The sequence below is a fragment of the Schistocerca americana genome, chromosome X, assembly GCF_021461395.2.
Source record: "Schistocerca americana isolate TAMUIC-IGC-003095 chromosome X, iqSchAmer2.1, whole genome shotgun sequence".
In the NCBI taxonomy this organism is placed as follows: Eukaryota; Metazoa; Arthropoda; class Insecta; order Orthoptera; family Acrididae; genus Schistocerca; species Schistocerca americana.
In genome coordinates, this window is record NC_060130.1 from 615,191,939 (window position 1) to 615,212,600 (window position 20,662).

Consider the following 20,662-nt stretch of genomic DNA (forward strand, 5'->3'; position numbering starts at 1 on the left):
CAAAATGATCAGAAATACCGAGAGAAGTAGATGGAATGAGAAACTTGAAGAAGCAAACACAGCCTTCAAGAAACACAAATCACAAGTCTTTTTCAGAGAAATGAAGAGCAGAATTAAAAGCTTGAAGGCAAAAGAACCCTTTGTAACAGGACAAGATGGCACAATAAAAATTAGCGAGAAAGAGGTGTTCGAGGAAATGGCTAGGTATTTTAGGGATTTGCTGAATGCAGCACCACTGACAGTAAAGTGGACACACTTATGCTCTAGGGATGAAAGTCAGAATAATCTAAACCATGCACACTCCAGGACAGAAGTAGCAGAGGCAGTTAAAAACCTCAAAAACAACAAGGCATCAGGCAAGGATGGTATGTGCGCTGAAGAGATCAAGTGAGATGGTCCTGAAATAGAAAGAAGTATGTACAATATAATGATGGATATGTAGAGAAATACGAAAATACCCATAGACTGGAAAGAAGCCATTATAATACCACTACACAAGAGGGGGAACAAGAAAGCACTAGATAACTACAGGGGCACCTCTCTTTTAAACATAGGTTACGAGGTTTTGTCAAGAATCTTGCTGAACAGAGTTGAAGAACAACTGGGTCCAACAATATGAGAGTACCAGTGTGGCTTTAAAATAGGGAGGAACTGTACTGAACAGATATTTGGAATAAAAAAGATAATAGAACACGGACACAGGAAAGGAAAAGAAGACAATAGTGACATGTGTGGACTTCCAAAAGGCCTACGATTCAGTTGACAGAAATACTCTGCTTGACATGTTAGAAGATAGAGGACTGGATGCTACAACACATGCAATAATAAAGGAAATGTTTAGCAACACTACTGCAAGTATCAGGCATCGCAGTATGCTGTCAGACAGCTTCGAAATAAAAACAGGAGTCCGGCAAGGAGATGGACTGTCACCAGTTTTATTTAACCTGGTCTGGACGAAGTAGTGAGACACAGTGGAGACAACTAAATAGTAACATGAAGATCAAAGGTGTGCGAATAGGGTACAAGGTCAAACATAATGCAACAGTGGACTGCCTGACATTCGCAGATGACATGGCACTCTTAAATGAGACAGAAGAAGAGGCAAAGACAGCACTAAAAAATCCAGTAGAAACAGCAGAAACGGTCAGACTGAAAATTGCATATAAGAAGACCAAGACATTTAACACTGAGTCTGACTGGAAGATAGATGGCCAAGTGGTTGAAAAAGTCAACAGTTTTCGTTATTTGGGCGAGAAGCTAACTGGTGGCATACAGAGCAACAATAGTGCAATAGATAGGGCACCACTTTTACAGAAGCTTTGGTTTTTGGTGAAAACAACATATGGCAAGAAAAATCTTTCATGGAATGCCAAATTGTGACATTACACAGCAACTGTAAGAAATGCTGCTCTATATGCACCAGAAACGATCACACATGGCAAGAGAGCTCCTATACAGTTGGAGGAGGAGGAGGAGGAGGAGGAGTGGAAAATTTTGAGAGGCATATGGGGCACCAAAAAACATGGGGATATTTGGATACACAGAAGAAGACAGGAACAGTATGAAAATATTGAACCCATATCGAGCGAGATATGGAAGGGGTGGTTACGATTTACTGGGCACATAATGAGGATGGACGTGGAGAGGTTGACAAGAAGATATGGAATGCAACATGTCATACGGGAAACAACTGGGTGAAGGAAGTCAGAAATGACTGGAAGGCTGTAGGAATAAAAGAAAGGAGTCTGCAGACAGTAGTACAGGACAGGGAGAAGTATAAAAGGTTGGTGGATGGTCACAGGTGGCCGGACACCAAAATCAAAGTTGTGTTAACAGGAGATGAAAGAAGTAGAAGAAGCGAGAGAATGAAAAGGTATTGGGAAGAAATAAGACATCCAAAACAAGCCACACATGATCCAGAAGGATCCTAATGAAGCAGAAGAAGATGTAAGAGCAGAAACACTTTCAAAACTTACCATATTTTTTTGATAAATTTGTTACAGGAGTTCTGATCAGATATGTATTGTTATTTTCAAAATGAGTGCCTTTGAGACTGTCGCCAAAGTGATTGGCTGACAGGTGACACATATTTAAAAAATACTACTTTCATTGATGAGTCACTCATTTTGATGTTTCTTTTTAAAATAATAGCCACAACATAAAGACCATGAGTAGAGGTTGGTACTGCTAGAATATTAGGCAATTTTAGAAAAGATTTTACTTCACATTCTCATGTAGCCTCCTCATTCTAGACTTCACCTTGTAGGGCAATGCTGCTGTTCCTCTTGGTATCATTAAAGCACAAAATACATCCTAGAAGTCTGCATAATGAAAGTAGACTTCATGTAAGGAGGCATTATGCGCAGAGGAGAACAGAGAATACTTTGCAGTTGTGCCGGTGTGATCTCTGTCTCTGTCCCATGCCTCACACTTCATCCTTTGCCTACACTGGTAACCAGCAACACAAGGGCGAGTGCTACACCAGGGCACTGTGTCAGCTTCTGGCTCTACCCAGTAGAATTTATGGGCTCAGAAAAATATTGCTATTGCTTCTTCATGTAATACCTGTTGTGTTTGCTTTATGCCATCCATAATGAACACTACACCAGATAAGTAACCTCACCATATCTAAACTGACATGAAAACCAACAGTAATGTTGTGCATCCCAAAGAACATGCTACAGGAGGAGCATCATGTGGTATACCGCTTCTTGCCACTGCTTCTTGCCCTGCTGCCCGCATTTTTATGAGCACACTAGTACAGTAGCCAGACAAATGTGTGGTTCCTGAAGAGGGGCAGCAGCCTTTTCAGTAGTTGCAGGGGCAACAGTCTGGATGGTTGACTGATCTGGCCTTGTAACATTAGCCAAAATGGCCTTGCTGTTCTGGTACTGCGAGCGGCTGAAAGCAAGGGGAAACTACAGCCGTAATTTTTCCCGAGGGCATGCAGCTTTACTGTATGATTAAATGATGATGGCGTCCTCTTGGGTAAAATATTCCGGAGGTAAAATAGTCCCCCATTCGGATCTTTGGGTGGGGACTACTCAAGAGGACGTCGTTATCAGGAGAAAGAAAACTGGTGTTCTGCGGATCGGAGCATGGAATGTCAGATCCCTTAATCAGGCAGGTAGGTTAGAAAATCTAAAAAGGGAAATGGATAGGTTAAAGTTAGATATAGTGGGAATTAGTGAAGTTCGGTGGCAGGAGGAACAAGACTTTTGGTCCGGTGAATACATGGTTATAAATACAAAATCAAATAGGGGTACTGCAGGAGTAGGTTTAATAATGAATAAAAAAAATAGGAGTACGGGTAAGCTACTACAAACAGCATAGTGAACGCATTATTGTGGCCAAGATAGACTCGAAGCCCACGCCTACTACAGTAGTACAAGTTTATATGGCAAATAGCTCTGCAGATGATGAAGATATTGATGAAATGTATGATGAGATAAAATAAATTATTCAGGTAGTGAAGGGAGACGAAAATTTAATAGTCATGGGCGACTGGAATTCGACAGTAGGAAAAGGGAGAGAAGGAAACATAGTAGGTGAATATGGATTGGGGGAGAGAAATGAAAGAAGAAGCCACCTGGTAGAATTTTGTGCAGAGCATAACTTAATCATAGCTAACACTTGGTTCAAGAATCATGAAAGAAGGTTGTATACATGGAAGAACCCTGGAGATACTAAAAGGTATCAGATAGATTATATAATGGTAAGACAAAGATTTAGGAACCAGGTTTTAAATTGTAGGACATTCCCAGGGGCAGATGTGGACTCTGACCACAATCTATTGGTTATGAACTGTAGATTAAAACTGAAGAAACTACAAAAAGGTGGGAATTTAAGGAGATGGGACCTGGATAAACTGAAAGAACCAGAGGTTGTACAGAGTTTCAGGGAGAGCATATGGGAACAATTGACAAGAATGGGGGAAAGAAGTACAGTAGAAGAAGAATGGGTGGCTTTGAGGGATGAAATAATGAAGGCAGCGGAGGATCAAATAGGTAAAAAGACGAGGGCTGGTAGAAACCCTTGGGTAACAGTAGAAATATTGAATTTAATTGACGAAAGGAGAAAATATAAAAATGCGGTTAATGAAGCAGGCAAAAAGGAATACAAACGTCTCAAAAATGAGATCGACAGGAAGTGCAAAATGGCTATGCAGGCATGGCTAGAGGACAAATGTAAGGATGTAGAGGCTTATCTCACTAGGGGTAAGATACGCTCCTGGAAATTGAAATAAGAACACCGTGAATTCATTGTCCCAGGAAGGGGAAACTTTATTGACACATTCCTGGGGTCAGATACATCACATGATCACACTGACAGAACCACAGGCACATAGACACAGGCAACAGATCATGCACAATGTCGGCACTAGTACAGTGTATATCCACCTTTCGCAGCAATGCAGGCTGCTATTCTCCCATGGAGACGATCGTAGAGATGCTGGATGTAGTCCTGTGGAACGGCTTGCCATGCCATTTCCACCTGGCGCCTCAGTTGGACCAGCGTTCGTGCTGGACGTGCAGACCGCGTGAGACGACGCTTCATCCAGTCCCAAACATGCTCAATGGGGGACAGATCCGGAGATCTTGCTGGCCAGGGTAGTTGACTTACACCTTCTAGAGCACGTTGGGTGGCACGGGATACATGCGGACGTGCATTGTCCTGTTGGAACAGCAAGTTCCCTTGCCGGTCTAGGAATGGTAGAACGATGGGTTCGATGACGGTTTGGATGTACCGTGCACTATTCAGTGTCCCCTCGACGATCACCAGTGGTGTACGGCCAGTGTAGGAGATCGCTCCCTACACCATGATGCCGGGTGTTGGCCCTGTGTGCCTCGGTCGTATGCAGTCCTGATTGTGGCGCTCACCTGCACGGCGCCAAACACGCATACGACCATCATTGGCACCAATGCGGAAGCGACTCTCATCGCTGAAGACGACACGTCTCCATTCGTCCCTCCATTCACGCCTGTCGCGACACCACTGGAGGCAGGCTGCACGATGTTGGGGCGTGAGCGGAAGACGGCCTAACGGTGTGCGGGACCGTAGCCCAGCTTCATGGAGACGGTTGCGAATGGTCCTCGCCGATACCCCAGGAGCAACAGTGTCCCTAATTTGCTGGGAAGTGGTGGTGCGGTCCCCTACGGCACTGCGTAGGATCCTACGGTCTTGGCGTGCATCCGTGCGTCGCTGCGGTCCGGTCCCAGGTCGACGGGCACGTGCACCTTCCGCCGACCACTGGCGACAACATCGATGTACTGTGGAGACCTCACGCCCCACGTGTTGAGCAATTCGGCGGTACGTCCACGCGGCCTCCCGCATGCCCACTATACGCCCTCGCTCAAAGTCCGTCAACTGCACATACGGTTCATGTCCACGCTGTCGCGGCATGCTACCAGTGTTAAATACTGCGATGGAGCTCCGTATGCCACGGCAAACTGGCTGACACTGACGGCAGCGGTGCACAAATGCTGCGCAGCTAGCGCCATTCGTCGGCCAACACCGCGGTTCCTGGTGTGTCCGCTGTGCCGTGCGTGTGATCATTGCTTGTACAGCCCTCTCGCAGTGTCCGGAGCAAGTATGGTGGGTCTGACACACCGGTGTCAATGTGTTCTTTTTTCCATTTCCAGGAGTGTAGATACTGCCTACAGGAAAATTAAAGAGACCTTTGGAGAAAAGAGAGCCACTTGTATGAATATCAAGAGCTCAGATGGAAACCCAGTTCTAAGCAAAGGAGGGAAAGCAGAAAGGTGGAAGGAGTATATAGAGGGTCTATACAAGGGCGATGTACTTGAGGACAATATTATGGAAATAGAAGAGGAGGTAGATGAAGATGAAATGGGAGATATGATTCTGCGTGAAGAGTTTGACAGAGCACTGAAAGACCTTAGTCGAAACAAGGCCCCCGGAGTAGACAACATTCCATTAGAACTACTGACAGCCTTGGGAGAGCCAGTCCTCGCAAAACTCTACCATCTGGTGAGCAAGATGTATGAGACAGGCGAAATACCCTCAAACTTCAAGAAGAATATAATAATTCCAATCCCAAAGAAAGCAGGTGTTGACAGATGTGAAAATTACTGAACTATCAGTTTAATAAGTCACAGCTGCAAAATACTAACGCGAATTCTTTACAGACGAATGGAAAAACTGATAGAAGCCAACCTCGGGGAAGATCAATTTGGATTCCGTAGAAATGTTGGAGCACGTGAGGGAATACTGACCCTACAACTTATCTTAGAAGAAAGATTAAGAAAAGACAAACCTACGTTACTAGCATTTGTAGACTTAGAGAAAGCTTTTGACAATGTTGATTGGAATACTCTCTTTCAAATTCTAAGGTGGCAGGGGTAAAATACAGGGAGCGAAAGGCTATTTACAATTTGTACAGAAACCAGATGGCAGTTATAAGAGTTGAGGGGCATGAAAGGGAAGCAGTGGTTGGGAAGGGAGCGAGACAGGGTTGTAGCCTCTCCCCGATGTTATTCAATCTCTATATTGAGCATGCAGTGAAGGAAACAAAAGAAAAATTCGGTATTAAAATCCAGGGAGAAGAAATAAAAACTTTGAGGTTCGCCGATGGCATTGTAATTCTGTCAGAGACAGCAAATTACTTGGAAGAGCAGTTGAACGGAATGGACAGTGTCTTGAAAAGAGGATATAAGATGAACATCAAGAAAAGCAAGTAGTAAAGGAGTTTTGCTATTTGGGGAGCAAAATAACTGATGATGGTCGAAGTAGAGAGGATGTAAAATGTAGATTGGCAATGGCAAGGAAAGCGTTTCTGAAGAAGAGAAATTTGTTAACATCGAGTATAGATTTAAGTGTCAGGAAGTCGCTTCTGAAAGTATTTGTATGGAGTGTAGCCATGTATGGAAGTGAAACGTGGACGATAAATAGTTTAGACAAGAAGAGAATAGAAGCTTTCAAAATGTGGTGCTACAGAAGAATGCTGAAGTTTAAATGGGTAGATCACATAACTAATGAGGAGGTATTGAATAGAATTGGGGAGAAGAGGAGCTTGTGGCACAACTTGACTAGAAGAAGGGATCGGTTGGTAGGACATGTTCTGAGGCATCGAGGGATCACCAATTTAGTATTGGAGGGCAGCGTGGAGGGTAAAAATCGTAGAGGGAGACCAAGAGATGAATACACTAAGCAGATTCAGAAGGATGTAGGTTGCAGTAGGTACTGGGAGATGAAGAAGCTTGCACAGGATAGAGTAGCATGGAGAGCTGCATCAAACCAGTCTCAGGATTGAAGACCACAACAACAACAACAACAGTACAGTAGTGTTACATCTTGTAGTGCTACGTTGCAGAGCTTCATATTACATTTGCAGGACGAAAGCTGTATTAACTGAAGCATTCATTACTACTTTGCCCCTCTCAACCAAACTGTCTTCTTCCAACGTAACCTTCAACTTAGATCACTCTGATGATCAGCCTGTTGCTGCACCATAACTAACCACAGTATTAAGGCGTTTTATGTTTGTAATCAGTTTTCTCCTTGACAGCTGCTTCTAAAAATGCAGTTGTCATTCTGTGACTGAATGGGGAAACTAATAAAATAAAATAAAAATGTTTTACATAAGGTGGATTTTACAGAAGAAGCCAAATTTTAAATCAGAAACTCAGAAAAACATTGAGAAGCTTCAAATCTGAACAGAATTATTCCCTCACTACTTGCTTCTGCCACACTCAGCAATGTCCTCCAAAACTACACAAAATGTGTATAATAGTTTTTAAAAGTATTACATTGCTCATATTGGACTGTACTCTTGAAGGCAGTTTCAAAGTATAAACATAAGACAACAAATATTCGTAAATATTTGTCCATTGTATAGTGTTCTTTCTGTATTTTTTGATAATGGAGATGGACTCGCTGTGTAACATGAAAGTCACTGTACTGATCGCACCTTAAGAATGTGAACCTTGTGCTCAAATAAACCATGTGTTAAACATATATAACTCTGACAGTAAAGAAATTTTGGATTGCCGTACAAAAAATTTGTGCTATTATGTTTTGCTTTTAAATTAATAATAAAATATTTTTATTTTTTTTTCTTACTCATTTGACTTTCCATAGTGTGTATTGTGTATGTAAGACACCAAATGATGTATGCTCCATAGAACTGGTGATGTTGAGTAAAGAGGGAGACATTTGGAGGCTATTTTTAATCCTGTTTTTCATTTACTTTTTTTGTGCAGGCGTTACATGTTCCATTGTCAATGAAGTATAGCTGTCCATCTCCTACAACATGGAAGTTAGCGGTCACAGGTTTGTTAACTGTGCTTCAAATTGGTCTTCCACTGGCAAGAAAGCATCGTCAAGAATTTCAGCAGATGTGGCCACAGCTTGCTGAAACCTTGGATAAATTTTTGTTTCCAACAAGGCAAGTTTTGACTGTGAAAACTACTTTCAACATTGTTATTAGTTAACTATATTAGTGCCATATGCTCAGAATTTTCATTATGCTGCTGGTTTAGTAACAGTTTACTCATGTATGTACTAAAAGGTACCCATGTGCCAAGTGATTTTTGTTATGATAAGGAAAATCAGTATGCGTTAATCAGTTATGTTGAATTCATTTGGCTTGTATGATTAAATGATATTGTTATATATGTTGTGATTTAAGCATGAAATGAATATAAATTTTAAATAACTAAGTCTTTACATGTGAAAGCTTACAGTAGTAGCCATAAGTATATTTTACATGGGGCACAATATATTCTACATCGGGGAAAAAAGTGCATCACTCAGGAAAAGAAGCTAGTCATAGATGCTTGGAATTACATGAGAACTAACCAGACAATGATTACTCAAACAAGACAGTTACTACTCTGTGATTTTTAACCTTAGTCTCTTTGCGCCTACCTGCACTAATTAAAGTGTCTTTCAGTGCATATATGCTATCCCCAATGTAGCTAGGTATGTTAACATGAGATAAATAGTCAGTAGTAAAGGAAATGAAGGAGAAATTTTGAAAAGGATGTAAGATTCAGGAAATGGTTATATGCCGATTACATTGTAATTCTGTCAGAAATGGTAAAGGTCTTGTAAGATCAACATTTTATCCATTTTCCATTGTTTCTTAGTTGCTCTAAAATTCATGGAGGTTTATTCTGCCTCTGCAGCTAAATGAAAGGCAGTTTGTTATTTGCCATACGTGTTTTGCATCTTTTATTTGTGAAGAATCTTCAGTGGCCCATAATACATGTTTGATTAAGTATATAATAAATGCACATATAGCAGTTACAAATATATTACCATATTAGGTTTTCTCTTATTATTCTCTTGTTTTTTCAGGTTAGAAACAACTTTTGAAGCAGAGTTTTCATGGGGTTAGACTATCATTTGGATTTCTTATGATTCCTGATGTTGTTAATGACACACAGTAATTAATAATAATAATAATAATAATATCAGAAATTGTAACACTAAATGATAATTTAACCTCATGAACCTTGTGTTGCAAAAGTTATTTCTAAAATGAAAAACAAGAGAATAACAAGAGAGAACTTAAATATGATAACATATTTGTAACTACTGTGTATGCATTTATTACATATGGTACATAAAAACATGTATTACACGCTACTGAAGATGCTTCACGAATAAACATATTTGTAACTACTGTGTATGCATTTATTACATATGGTACATAAAAAACATGTATTACACGCTACTGAAGATGCTTCACGAATAAAAGAAGCAGAATGCGTACCGTCAAACGGGGTGATTTCTGACACCGGGGCGAATTCGGACAGTATGGCTTATTTGCTCTTTGCCACTGCATAGAAACAAAGGGTAACTTATTTTAACATCTGTGCGCCAGTTACTTTAAGCGCAAGATTGCATTTATCGCTTTCCACAACTTTCCTTTTGCGTCAGTTGTTTCCCTAGGTGAATAATTAACAAACAGTCTGAGTGTTAAAAATCCATGCATTATCGTAAAGTGTGAACTGTCTATTGTTGTGCCGAGTGGGAAGTTATTGTAACCGTAATTGTCGATGTGCTTAGTAGCTAACAGCATTGAGACAATTTCTGTACAAGTTTGTCGAGTTTCTCGTGCAAGGTTATAAAATAATGACAGTTTTTGTTAAACTGTGTACTGTGGGGTGATTTCGGACAATGTCAAGAACGTATAAGAGCAGAAGAGGTGCTACAGTACGGTGTAATTATGACCCGGAACTTTTAGATAAAGCTGTTCATGATGTTCAGAGTGGTAAATTATTGTACAGAAAAGCATGTGATTTGTATGGTATACCTAAATCAACCCTACAAAATAAAGTGCAGGAAACACATCCGAAAAAAAAAAATGGGAGAACAGCCAGTGCTAAATGAAGAAGAAGAAGAAGAAGAAGAAGAAGAAGAAGAAATGTTGAAGCAAGGTATCTTGAGGGCTGCACATTGGGGATCTCCCTTCACTAAACTGGATATTAGATATTTAGGTAAAGGCTACCTTGATAAATCTGGCCGAAAAGAGAAGAAATTTCATAATAATTTGCCAGGAGAATAATGGGTGCATTTATTCCTCAAACGACACTCAGAAGATCTTTCTGTTCGCTCAAGCAAAAATATGAAATGAGCTCGTGCAGAAGTGCACAAAGAGACTCTTAAGATCAAGGCAAAGCTGGAAAATCTTCCACCTAGCAACATGATCAACTATGATGAAACCAACATGTCAGATGATCTGGGCAAGCAGCAGATAATTACGAAACGAGGGAGTAAGCATGCTGAAAAAGTGATGGACTCGTCAAAATCTAGTGTCTCAATAATGATCGCAGCTAGTGCTGATGGTAAACTGCTTCCTCCATACATCCTTTACAAATCAGAGCATTTGTGGGACACGTGGCAAGAAGGTGGACCACAAGAAACCCGTTTCAATTGGAACAAAAGTGGATGGTTTGACCTGCCAGTATTTGAAGACTGGTTCTTTACAATTGCTTTACCCTATTTGAAGAGGCAAAATGGGCCAACAGTCATGATTGGAGACAACTTATCCAGTCATGTGTCTTTACGTGTTATTGAAGAGCGTGAGCAGAACAATATTTCATTCATTCTCCTTTCCCCCAATAGCACGCACCTCCTCCAAATGCTCGACGTAACCTTCTTCAGACCAATGAAAGCAGCGTGGTATGCTGTATTAACTGATTGGAAGAAACACAGTCATGGGACCATTTCCAAGGATGCCTTCCCATCTCTTCTGAAGCAGACACTGACTAAGATTTCAGCAAACTCCGAGGAAAACATAAAGGGTGGATTTCACGCCATGGGCCTAATCCCTTTTGATCCAGATCATGTCTTACAAAAATGCCTGATAATGCGGAGAGCCAGCAAAGCAATCAAGATGCATGGTCTTCCGCTTTTGAAGAGAAACTCAAAGAAATTCATTATCCTCCAAATAAGCTTGGTAGCTCCCGCCGACGCCACAAACTAGACGTTTAACCTGGAAAATCAGTCATTGGCTGAGATTTTCAAGGAAACGAAAGCAGCGCTGAAACAAGTGACAGTGCTTCTAGCACTAGTGAAAGTGAAAACGACACATCATCCAATGAAGTTTTACTGCAGAAAGAAGAGTCTTTTCTTGTTGAAGAGTACAAATATAAACGTGGAAACAAGGAGAAAACAAGGCAGTGTGTTGGAGTGGCCACAAATGTTGGTGCTACGGAAGTAAGTGTGAAATTCTTGTGCCCACACGAGAACAGTAAAAACATATTTGTGTGTCCTAATATCCCCGATGAAGACACAATACAAAAATGGCAAATTTTGAAAATACTTCCCACACCAGTTAAGAAGAGAAGGATGTTCATTTTTCGAGAAGATGTGCTTTAGACTCGAAGACAATCATTTATTTAAAGTGTTTGCAACTTAATTTAGAATGATGAGTGGGGAAAATTATTTTGACCTTTTAGTTAAATTACTTTGTTTGTTTCTGTCTGTTTCTAATATTTCAGTTAAGAACTGTAAAAAATTTTTATTTAAATTCTTGCAAAATAAAAACTTATATGTAATATATATAATTCATTGTATCATTCCATATCACTTATTTGTAACAAAGGGCTACCTTAAAATGTGTAAAATGTCACCCAAATCAAATAAAAAGACTGTAGAATTTTTTAAAAAAGGCAGTAACTGTCTGAATTCGCCCTCCATATACTGTAACTTCAGACAGAGATTTAAAAAACACACATGTCCAAAATCATCCCAATCCATGGGGTGACTTCAGACACTTCATTTAACTGCCTCAGGTAAATATACCTACACATACACTTTCTGGTTCTGGGATATTTTATTCTTTACACATATACCCTACCACTTCCATAAAAATCAAATTAATCCAACAATATGTACGAAAGTTACAATCAAAATAACGACAAAACCATCAGAAATCACCCCGTTTGACGGTATGCCCAAAAACAAGCTGCCTTTTATTTGGTTTCAAAGACAGAATACACCTCCATGAATCTTGTAAGATCAGTTGAACAAAATGGATAACGTCTTGAAAAATGGTTATAAGATGAATGTCAACAAAAGTGAAACAGGGGTAGTGGAGTGCAGTCAAATTAAATTGGGTGATGCTGAGGGAATTAGATCAGGAAATTTTTCTACTTGAGCAGCAAAACAACTGACACTGGCAGAAGTAAAGAGAGTATAAAATGTTGACTGATAGTGGAAGATACATAACCTTCTTCCACAAAAATATTTAATGAGAATAATATGTCATTTACTTGCTGGAACCTCTTGTAGACAATCATTTATGTGACAAGGCATAATGGCAGTGTCCTAACTGTAAATTACTCTCTGCATGTGATCAAAACACTCAAACAACAGAAGTACTCTTAAATATAATGTTGGGAGAAAATGACGCTACAGTTCACTATGTAACTTCATGAAAGGATGAAAAAAGAATGAAATTTGTGGCTTTAGTAATCTTTACCATCTTTAGTTAATTAAATATTTACTGTCAATGAAATGAATTTAAAGATAAACTGAAATTCTTTCTTGTTGATGATAAAAAGAGAAGTAGAATCAAATTTAATGAAAACATAAAAAATTTAGATTGATTTAACTAACTTTGAGTATGGGGAAAATGTGATACTGTTGTGATAATAAATTACTGTGTGCATGTTTAGTGGAATGCACAGTTCACTACTTAAATATGGCTTTTTTTTTATTGATAGAACATTTAGTTTGTGAAGGTTCCAGCAGTTCAGTAACTTTCAGCCAGTCATAATATGTGAACAGAATGATTGACCTCGAGTAAAACTGTGACTGAAAAACAATAAAATTATAATTATAAGGAAAATGGTTATCACTTTCAGATATAGAGTAAGTAGGAGGCAGATCTCTTACTCAGAAAATATACTAAACAATGTAGCTGAAAATAGAGTTTGTGATGAGCTTTATGATGAGATATGCAGTTATTAAAGTTATGCATTGCAGTTCACTTCATGTTTAGAATTATTTTCACTCTTGTTTGTTTGCTCATACAATATGTAGATAATTTCCAACATTATCTAGCCCATGACCTGAATAAAGATTTAAATAAAATGAGGAGGGATGAGAGCCATGATGAAATCAGTGGCCCAGTTATTGTATTTGTATAAAGCTCATGTGAGGTTGTGGGCTTCTAGCTGATGATGTTGGATACGTTCAGTGAAGATACAAAAATTTTTTGTTTTAGAATATGATGTCCCATAGTTGATATGTTCTGTTGTCATTAATTATTGGGTTTTTCCTCTGTAATGTGAGATTATGCAAAGAGAAACAAATACTCTGACAAGCATTACTGGCATAATAGTGTAAACAAAAGTGGCCACATAATTGTAAAGGCACAGTTTTTGTGTGTAGATTAGAATTTTTCATTTTCAGTCTCTACTATTATTGCTATGGCTTGTCTTGTTGTCACATCAGTTTTTCCGTTCCTTTCTTGACATGGCTCATAGCCATGTCTTTTGGAAAATTGTTGCACTCCATTAGATCTTGGCAACTCTCCAGACACCACTTCCTCGTGACACATATAAGCAAAAGAAGAAAGTTATGATCAGTGTGATTAAGGAGAAAAACATACAGAAATTCTTAAAAATGTACCACATAAACTACTTTAGTGGCATGTATTTATTTATTGATGGTAGGAAGCAGCAATACAAAGGGGTAACTGCAGTTGGGAGGACTCCACATTAACATTATGTTTACATAGGGCTCCCAAACTGGATTTTGTAAACTGATCTCTCAATACTGCTTGTAGGTCATGGTATAAATGCTCAAATATCTATTCTGGAAATGTGATTATAGCTGCCAGATTTCCTTTTCAACTATCAATTTTTGCTTTCATGTAAGTGCACAGCCATTTTTGAAATGTACTTGGGTTGTCAGTTCACATTTTATTTTTAAAACTTTCAGCTAATTTAGACAGAGTGAGGGAGAAGTAGAAATATCCTCTAAATATTTAACTAAAGAGAAGTGGCCATTGTGCTGACTAAATCAGAAACTGGCACGGGTGATTTCCAGATGCTATTTAGGTAAGGCAGCTGATGATCAGAGAATGGATATTTGACCAGTCTAGCAAAACTGCTTAAGACATTAAAATGTAAACACTAATGTAAAAAAAGATTTCTGAAATTCGGTTCTCGTCTCCCAGAAGTTCTCTCTTGTGCAAACATAGTGTAAGATTGAAAATTTTATTGATGTTCCTTGAGACTAAACATTTTTTAATGTGATACTTCTATGATCCCCAGCATATTTTACTGATTGTTGCCTGATTTTTTAGCGTAAACTTTTCACATGTTGTGCAACACAAATGTTTCTAGTTACACAGCAAAACTTTCTGGTATGGGCAACACTTAATCGCTGCTGACAGTTTAACAGCAGACTTTTAAAATCTGTATGCTGCTGTAAAAAAAAAGTATGTGCTCATTGTCATTTTCAGGTGTGTAAACATCATTAGATCACCAAAGAATTCAGTTTTTCCTTGTATTGCTGCTTTTTTAGTGGAAAGATTAAATTTTGATTAAAAACTGACTGTGCAAGTGAGTAATGGTAGATTGCTTTGCCTTCTTGATCTTCATATTTTCAATGCTCTTCAAAATAACCTATCACAAAGGAGAGTGTCCACTGCATTATTCCACATGGATATTGAGTTATTCATTTTTACTCAATGCAGTGCCCGAGCTGTCATATCATAATAAGTATAAGTTCTTAAAATGTGACTGTCGTTCACTAGGATCCATTTTCTGTGCCAGTGTAATAGATATTGTTCATCAGTCTCTTAAAATTTTCACAGCTTTTGCACACTTGTGTTCTCAACACTAGCACCATGTCTCTGTTGATGAGATTGTTGGTATGCTCACTTTTCCATTAACAACACAACAACAAAGAACCTTTTCCATTTTTCACAATATGGCAAGCAAATAATACAATAATGGTTGCGCTTTTTGGTTTTCTGTTGAGCATATAAAATCACAGCCAGTGTTCATATATGTATTGTAACACATTATCGAAGCTTTAGGCATGACATACCAAAACTCCTATTTCTTAACTACTTTTGTAGGTGTAACTCTTACTGGAGGAAGTGGAATGGCTGCTAAATGTCTATTTTCACAAACTTGCATGTAAAAATAGCAATACTTTCTTAGACTTTCAACTAAATGGAAGTGTTAATGAATGAAATAGTGTGTTAAATGTAAATTATACATTAAATTTCTCATTTAGTAGTTCTGATTTTCAGGTTCTATTTATTTTCTCCCCCTCTCTCTCCACTCATACATTATGATGCAGAGATTGCTTTGATCACGAGTTTGCTTTTTTTTCCCCCCAATGGTATCTTTTTCCATTGTCAGTCTAGTGCTCATGCTTTTTCGTGGTGTTAGAATCAGGGAGCTTGTTCATGTGACACCTCATCTTATACATAATGTGTTTCTACCATTAAATTAAAACAATTTTTTTTTTTGCGACAGTGTCCTGGAATTCTAATTTTTTTCTAATTTCTGTCTGTATATATCCCACATTTAGTATTAATCATGATTATATTTAATGAGTAAAAGCCCATTCCCTGTCTATATTTCGGATTTCTCTCTATGTGGCATTTTGAAACCATTATGGATTCATTTTAAAAAATAACCAGTAACCTTCCAAAATTTTAATTGATAGCCTATCATAGGGTTTTCACTACATTAGATCAAAATGTTTTACCTAGTTTGTTTTATATTCAGCATTTATTTTCATTACATTTAAATGACAATAAATACAACCATAAAGAGTACAGTTTACCTTTCACCATTCTGTCTCCAATGACCTCACTGTGGACGGGGCATTGAACTCTAATCTTCCTTCCTTCCTTCCTTCCTTCTTCACCACTGGATTTTCCTTTCCATGGCTTCATCTAAAATTTCTTTGTATACACTGGCTAAGCTTCGAAATTATGACACATCTCTTATTCACCAAAAAATGTATTTATTTTCTCTTAGTTACGTATGTATATTTAGTTACCTTTACATTCATCAGCAGTCCTCTTTTTCTTTATTCTTTCAACAGCTCGTGTACTACAAACTCCAAATTATTACATACCATTGTGAGTGGTACTGTAGTACAGGTATTCTTGATTTATAGAAAGAATCTCTCTTTAAGATCTCAAGTGTCCTTGTCTAATACGACAGTACTAATTTTTGCTATAAACCAACTTTATTAGCCACATGCTGGGAGAGTGAGCCTGATTCGTCCACTAATCCAAAGTACATGCACCTTTTGTGCTGTTTATTAGACAAGCCCATGGAAATAGTCGCCTATCTGCTGAGTTTCAATGCAAGCCACTTCACATACGTATGTAATTTGATTTCTATTTTGATGGAACTTATCTATTTTACAAACAGGTGGTATGACAATAACATTGTTCCTTTAAGTTAAGCTATAATAAGTTAGTTGTAAGCTAATTTAAATTCATCTGTAATGTCTTCAGTGTTACTGGGGCAAAAAAATCTTGAGCAAAATCAAAGCAACTTTTTTTTGTTTTGTTTTGCCTATTACAATTAGGAGCTTTTGCCACTGACCTGAGCTAAGCTTGCCTTGCAGCCACCTTGCGAGACGGTGCGTTGGCTTCCACTGTTGTCAACACGTCACTACACGCGATTTGGAACGCCGCAGATCCATTGGCAGTAGAGAATCGGTTCTAAGCCGTTCTGCAACAGTGTCGGTCCCTCGGCACGTAGTCACTACTGTTACGGGACTCGCTGCTGGAGGGGCGCGCTGGACGTGAGTGGCCTTCACCTCTTCGCCACCGTGTCCTTCCACATCAGTAATCTTCGTAATTTGCCTATCGGTGTGCCAGAGTAGCCGCATGCCTTACTGTATTTGGCATTTTATTTACACACCTTTTCCTGTCCCTGCACTTCTGATACTCTCAACACTTCTCTCTCTCAGCTGTGGCAGTCTCGCCAGCTCACTTGCAGCGCAGGGATTGTCAGCTGGCCGGTGGTCTTCTGGAATTCTGTGGTTCTCGAGTACTTTTGATGCCTCTGCCCATATATAACTGTCAACTGACCAAGCATTTCTATCAAAATTGTCAGTCATAATGGAAACTTCTCATGAGATTTAAAGATTGTGTGAGACAGATAGTGAATGATGATGTTTAGAGATAAAGTATGAATCTGTGTTGTATGGTCACAACCTGTTTAATAATGTAGTTATATTCTTTGAATGTATTTTTGGCATTGTTCATAGCTGTTTTCAGTTAATATTGATATTAGAGGTTTCCAAAATTTTTTCAAAGTCTTAATTGTAACGTGGGATGGTAAAGTGATTTAAAATTGGCATTTCTTTTTCTGATGTCCAGTTTGAGTGCAGTGTTGTGTTCCCACATTGAGAGCTATGCATTGCTGTATATTAGATATTCAAGAGGTATTTAATCAAAAGGAGCTATAAAAACTATTTCGGTTGCTTTTGATGATCTTCAAAACTGTTCATAATTGAGTGTTTTTGACTTTTGTGTGTCTTCTGTTCTTCGTGGAGAAAGGTACAGTTTTTAAGGATGAGATGGGAAATTGGAAGGAATATTTAACATAATGGTGTAAGTGAAAATCTAGAGGAAATCACTGAAATAAATAAGAAGCTGAGATACTTTTCTATAATGAGGTATAGTGCAAAATATAGGATGACACAGCCAAGGAGAAATAAAAATAGCCACCCACAGTATTATTGAAGTTTTGAAAAATGGGTAAACAAAAATAAAAAATTGTCCAAATGTATTCTCTTTGGTTTTGAGTCACTTCCTTTATCTACATGTACATCTGTTCTCCACAAGTTGCCATATGGCATGTGACAGAGGCTACAAAGTGTGGTGGTGTCATTTTCAGTCATTCCTATTGCATTTACCCGTGGTACACAGGTTGAAATCCTTTTGGCACCTCTCTGTATGAGGCTGCATTTGTCTGTTTTTACCATTGTGACCATTGTGCAAGATGTATGTAGCAGGATGTAGTCTGTAACTTTGAAATGTGACTCTCAGAACTTTTGTGACTAAGGCTCCTAGTGATGTCTAATGTCTTGTGTGTAGTGTTTTCTGCTGTAGTTTATTGAATATCTCTTTGACACATTCATGCTGGCTAAACAAATCCGTGAAGAATCAGAATGCTCTTCTTTGAATCATTTCTATCTCTTACGTAAATCCAACTTCGTGAAGACTTCAGACCAACAAACAGTGCTCACGGATTGTTCACACGACTTCTTTCTTGCATGAATTACATTAAGATTTTTTTCAGTAAATCTGAATACGGCATCTGTCTCCCCATGTTTATGTGGCTGTTCCACCTTACATCGCTGTGAACCAGTACCCCTAGATATTTGGATGAAAGATGTGTCTGATGACGGAAATGGTAAAGTGAGCTGAATAATAGGCCAAATATTATAGAGACTGTTACTCAGATACTGTAATGAGTTATGAGATACTTTTTGTAGTAAAGAGAAGAGAAAGGGAGAAAAGCACCTGTTGTTGTTGTTGTTGTTGTTGTTGTTACTGCTGCTGCTGCTGCCGCTGCCACTTGTTGTTGTTGTTGTTGTTGTTGTTGTTGTCAGTGACTGTGTTGGCATGAGCTTTCTTTTTATTTTTTAGCACTTATACTGCCTAGTTTTATTTCCTGCTCTGAAAATGTGGCATTTAATTTATGGATGATATTCATATTTTTAAAAATGATGGATTGTTTACTTTTCACTCATTACTTATGATAAACATTTATACATTAGTTATAATCTTCTCTTTCCCCTGTCTTCCTGTTTATTAATCTGTGTGGTGTGTGCTAGCGGACTTTGACTATAGAGAAACCAACAAATCCTCTGAGCTTAGAGAGGTGGTGCAACGATGCATCATAGAATCAATATTAAATCAACACAGTCTAGTCTTGGATCCTACTCTTGCTGATTTAGAACTCAAATAAACTTGTCATGTTGTTTTAGTGGAGAATGAAATCACTCCATCATAGGAAATACAGTCTTGTCACACATAAGGTAAATGTCAATGTGGGATGATATGACATAGCTCATGGCAAGAGATTAAGTTTCAATTTTTCATGAATTTTCTACAGAATCAAGACATTTCACTACGTTTTTGATGGTATAGAAACGCCACAAAAAATTATGGTTATTCTCTTAGCAACACAATTTTCCCAATTTAAAGAGTAATGTTATTATTGTCATTATGTTTTCTGTGAGTTACTCCAAATTGTTTGGATTCAGTTTCACTCTCAGGTAATCAAAACAGGTTACATAAAAATTTAATGTAAAAATGACTCCACTACGATTATTCCCATATAATGGTGACACAACCATAATGATGATTTGTCTCCCTATGAACAGCAAAAGTTTGAAACCTTTAGGAAATACACATACTTCAGTGTTTAGCTTACTACTACATTGAGAGGTGACATCCGGCCCTGTGAATTACAGGTACAGAAAAGAGCTACACCACATCTTATGTATGAAAGTTTTGAGTTTTTCTGAATGTTGAAATGCCAAATAGGTGGGAGTTGTCATATTCAAAAATTGAGTCTGTCTTCTGAATTTGTGTAATTATTCTCATATTTCTGTTTGCTGGATCACAGTATTCCTATCTTACTGTGAGGGAGGAAATTTTATTTGCTTTATTTTGAGCATATGTTGCTGATGGTATCTTGTGGAAAGTTCTGCGATACCCACTTATCACTAGGATCCTCTCCATCTTATTCCTCCCCCATCCCAACCAGTCTCCCAGCAGTATTCCAAATGTATGCATGTGCATTTTAATGGTGTATTTTTTTCTTTGGAAATATTACTTTCGTACCTTGTAGTGCCTTCTGTTTTCTGACAGTAATTGGTGACATCTTGTTCTTGAATGTTATCATCATTGCCTGACAGATATGCATAGAAATACCCTGTAAAAACAGGCAGTTCATCAGTCTAAAAGGATATTTTTACCATCTTGGTTTCAGGCTCAGTGACACAGGTAGCATCAGGTCATGTAGGAAAAACACTGCTTGCCTTCTTGCACGAGTCTGGGCTGAAACATGAATGTAAAGAAGATTTTTTAAAAAGATTTTTAAGGGGTGGAGAGAGAGGGGGGGGGGGTTGTGGTGGTTAAAAATGAGGTAAATAAATACACAGCACATCGTTCAGGAAAAAC

General features: G+C 38.5%; 1 protein-coding gene across 1 annotated transcript in view; it reads left to right on the forward strand.

The window, feature by feature from the left end:
• Window positions 1-20,662, forward strand: part of LOC124556853 (protein MON2 homolog) — a gene marked incomplete in the record, with an annotated part of 217,153 nt that overhangs the window by 157,354 nt on the left and 39,137 nt on the right. Inside the window, 2 exon segments of the mRNA XM_047130874.1 lie at window positions 8,223-8,407; window positions 17,086-17,265. Of these exon segments, the coding sequence (XP_046986830.1) occupies window positions 8,223-8,407; window positions 17,086-17,265 (365 nt within the window).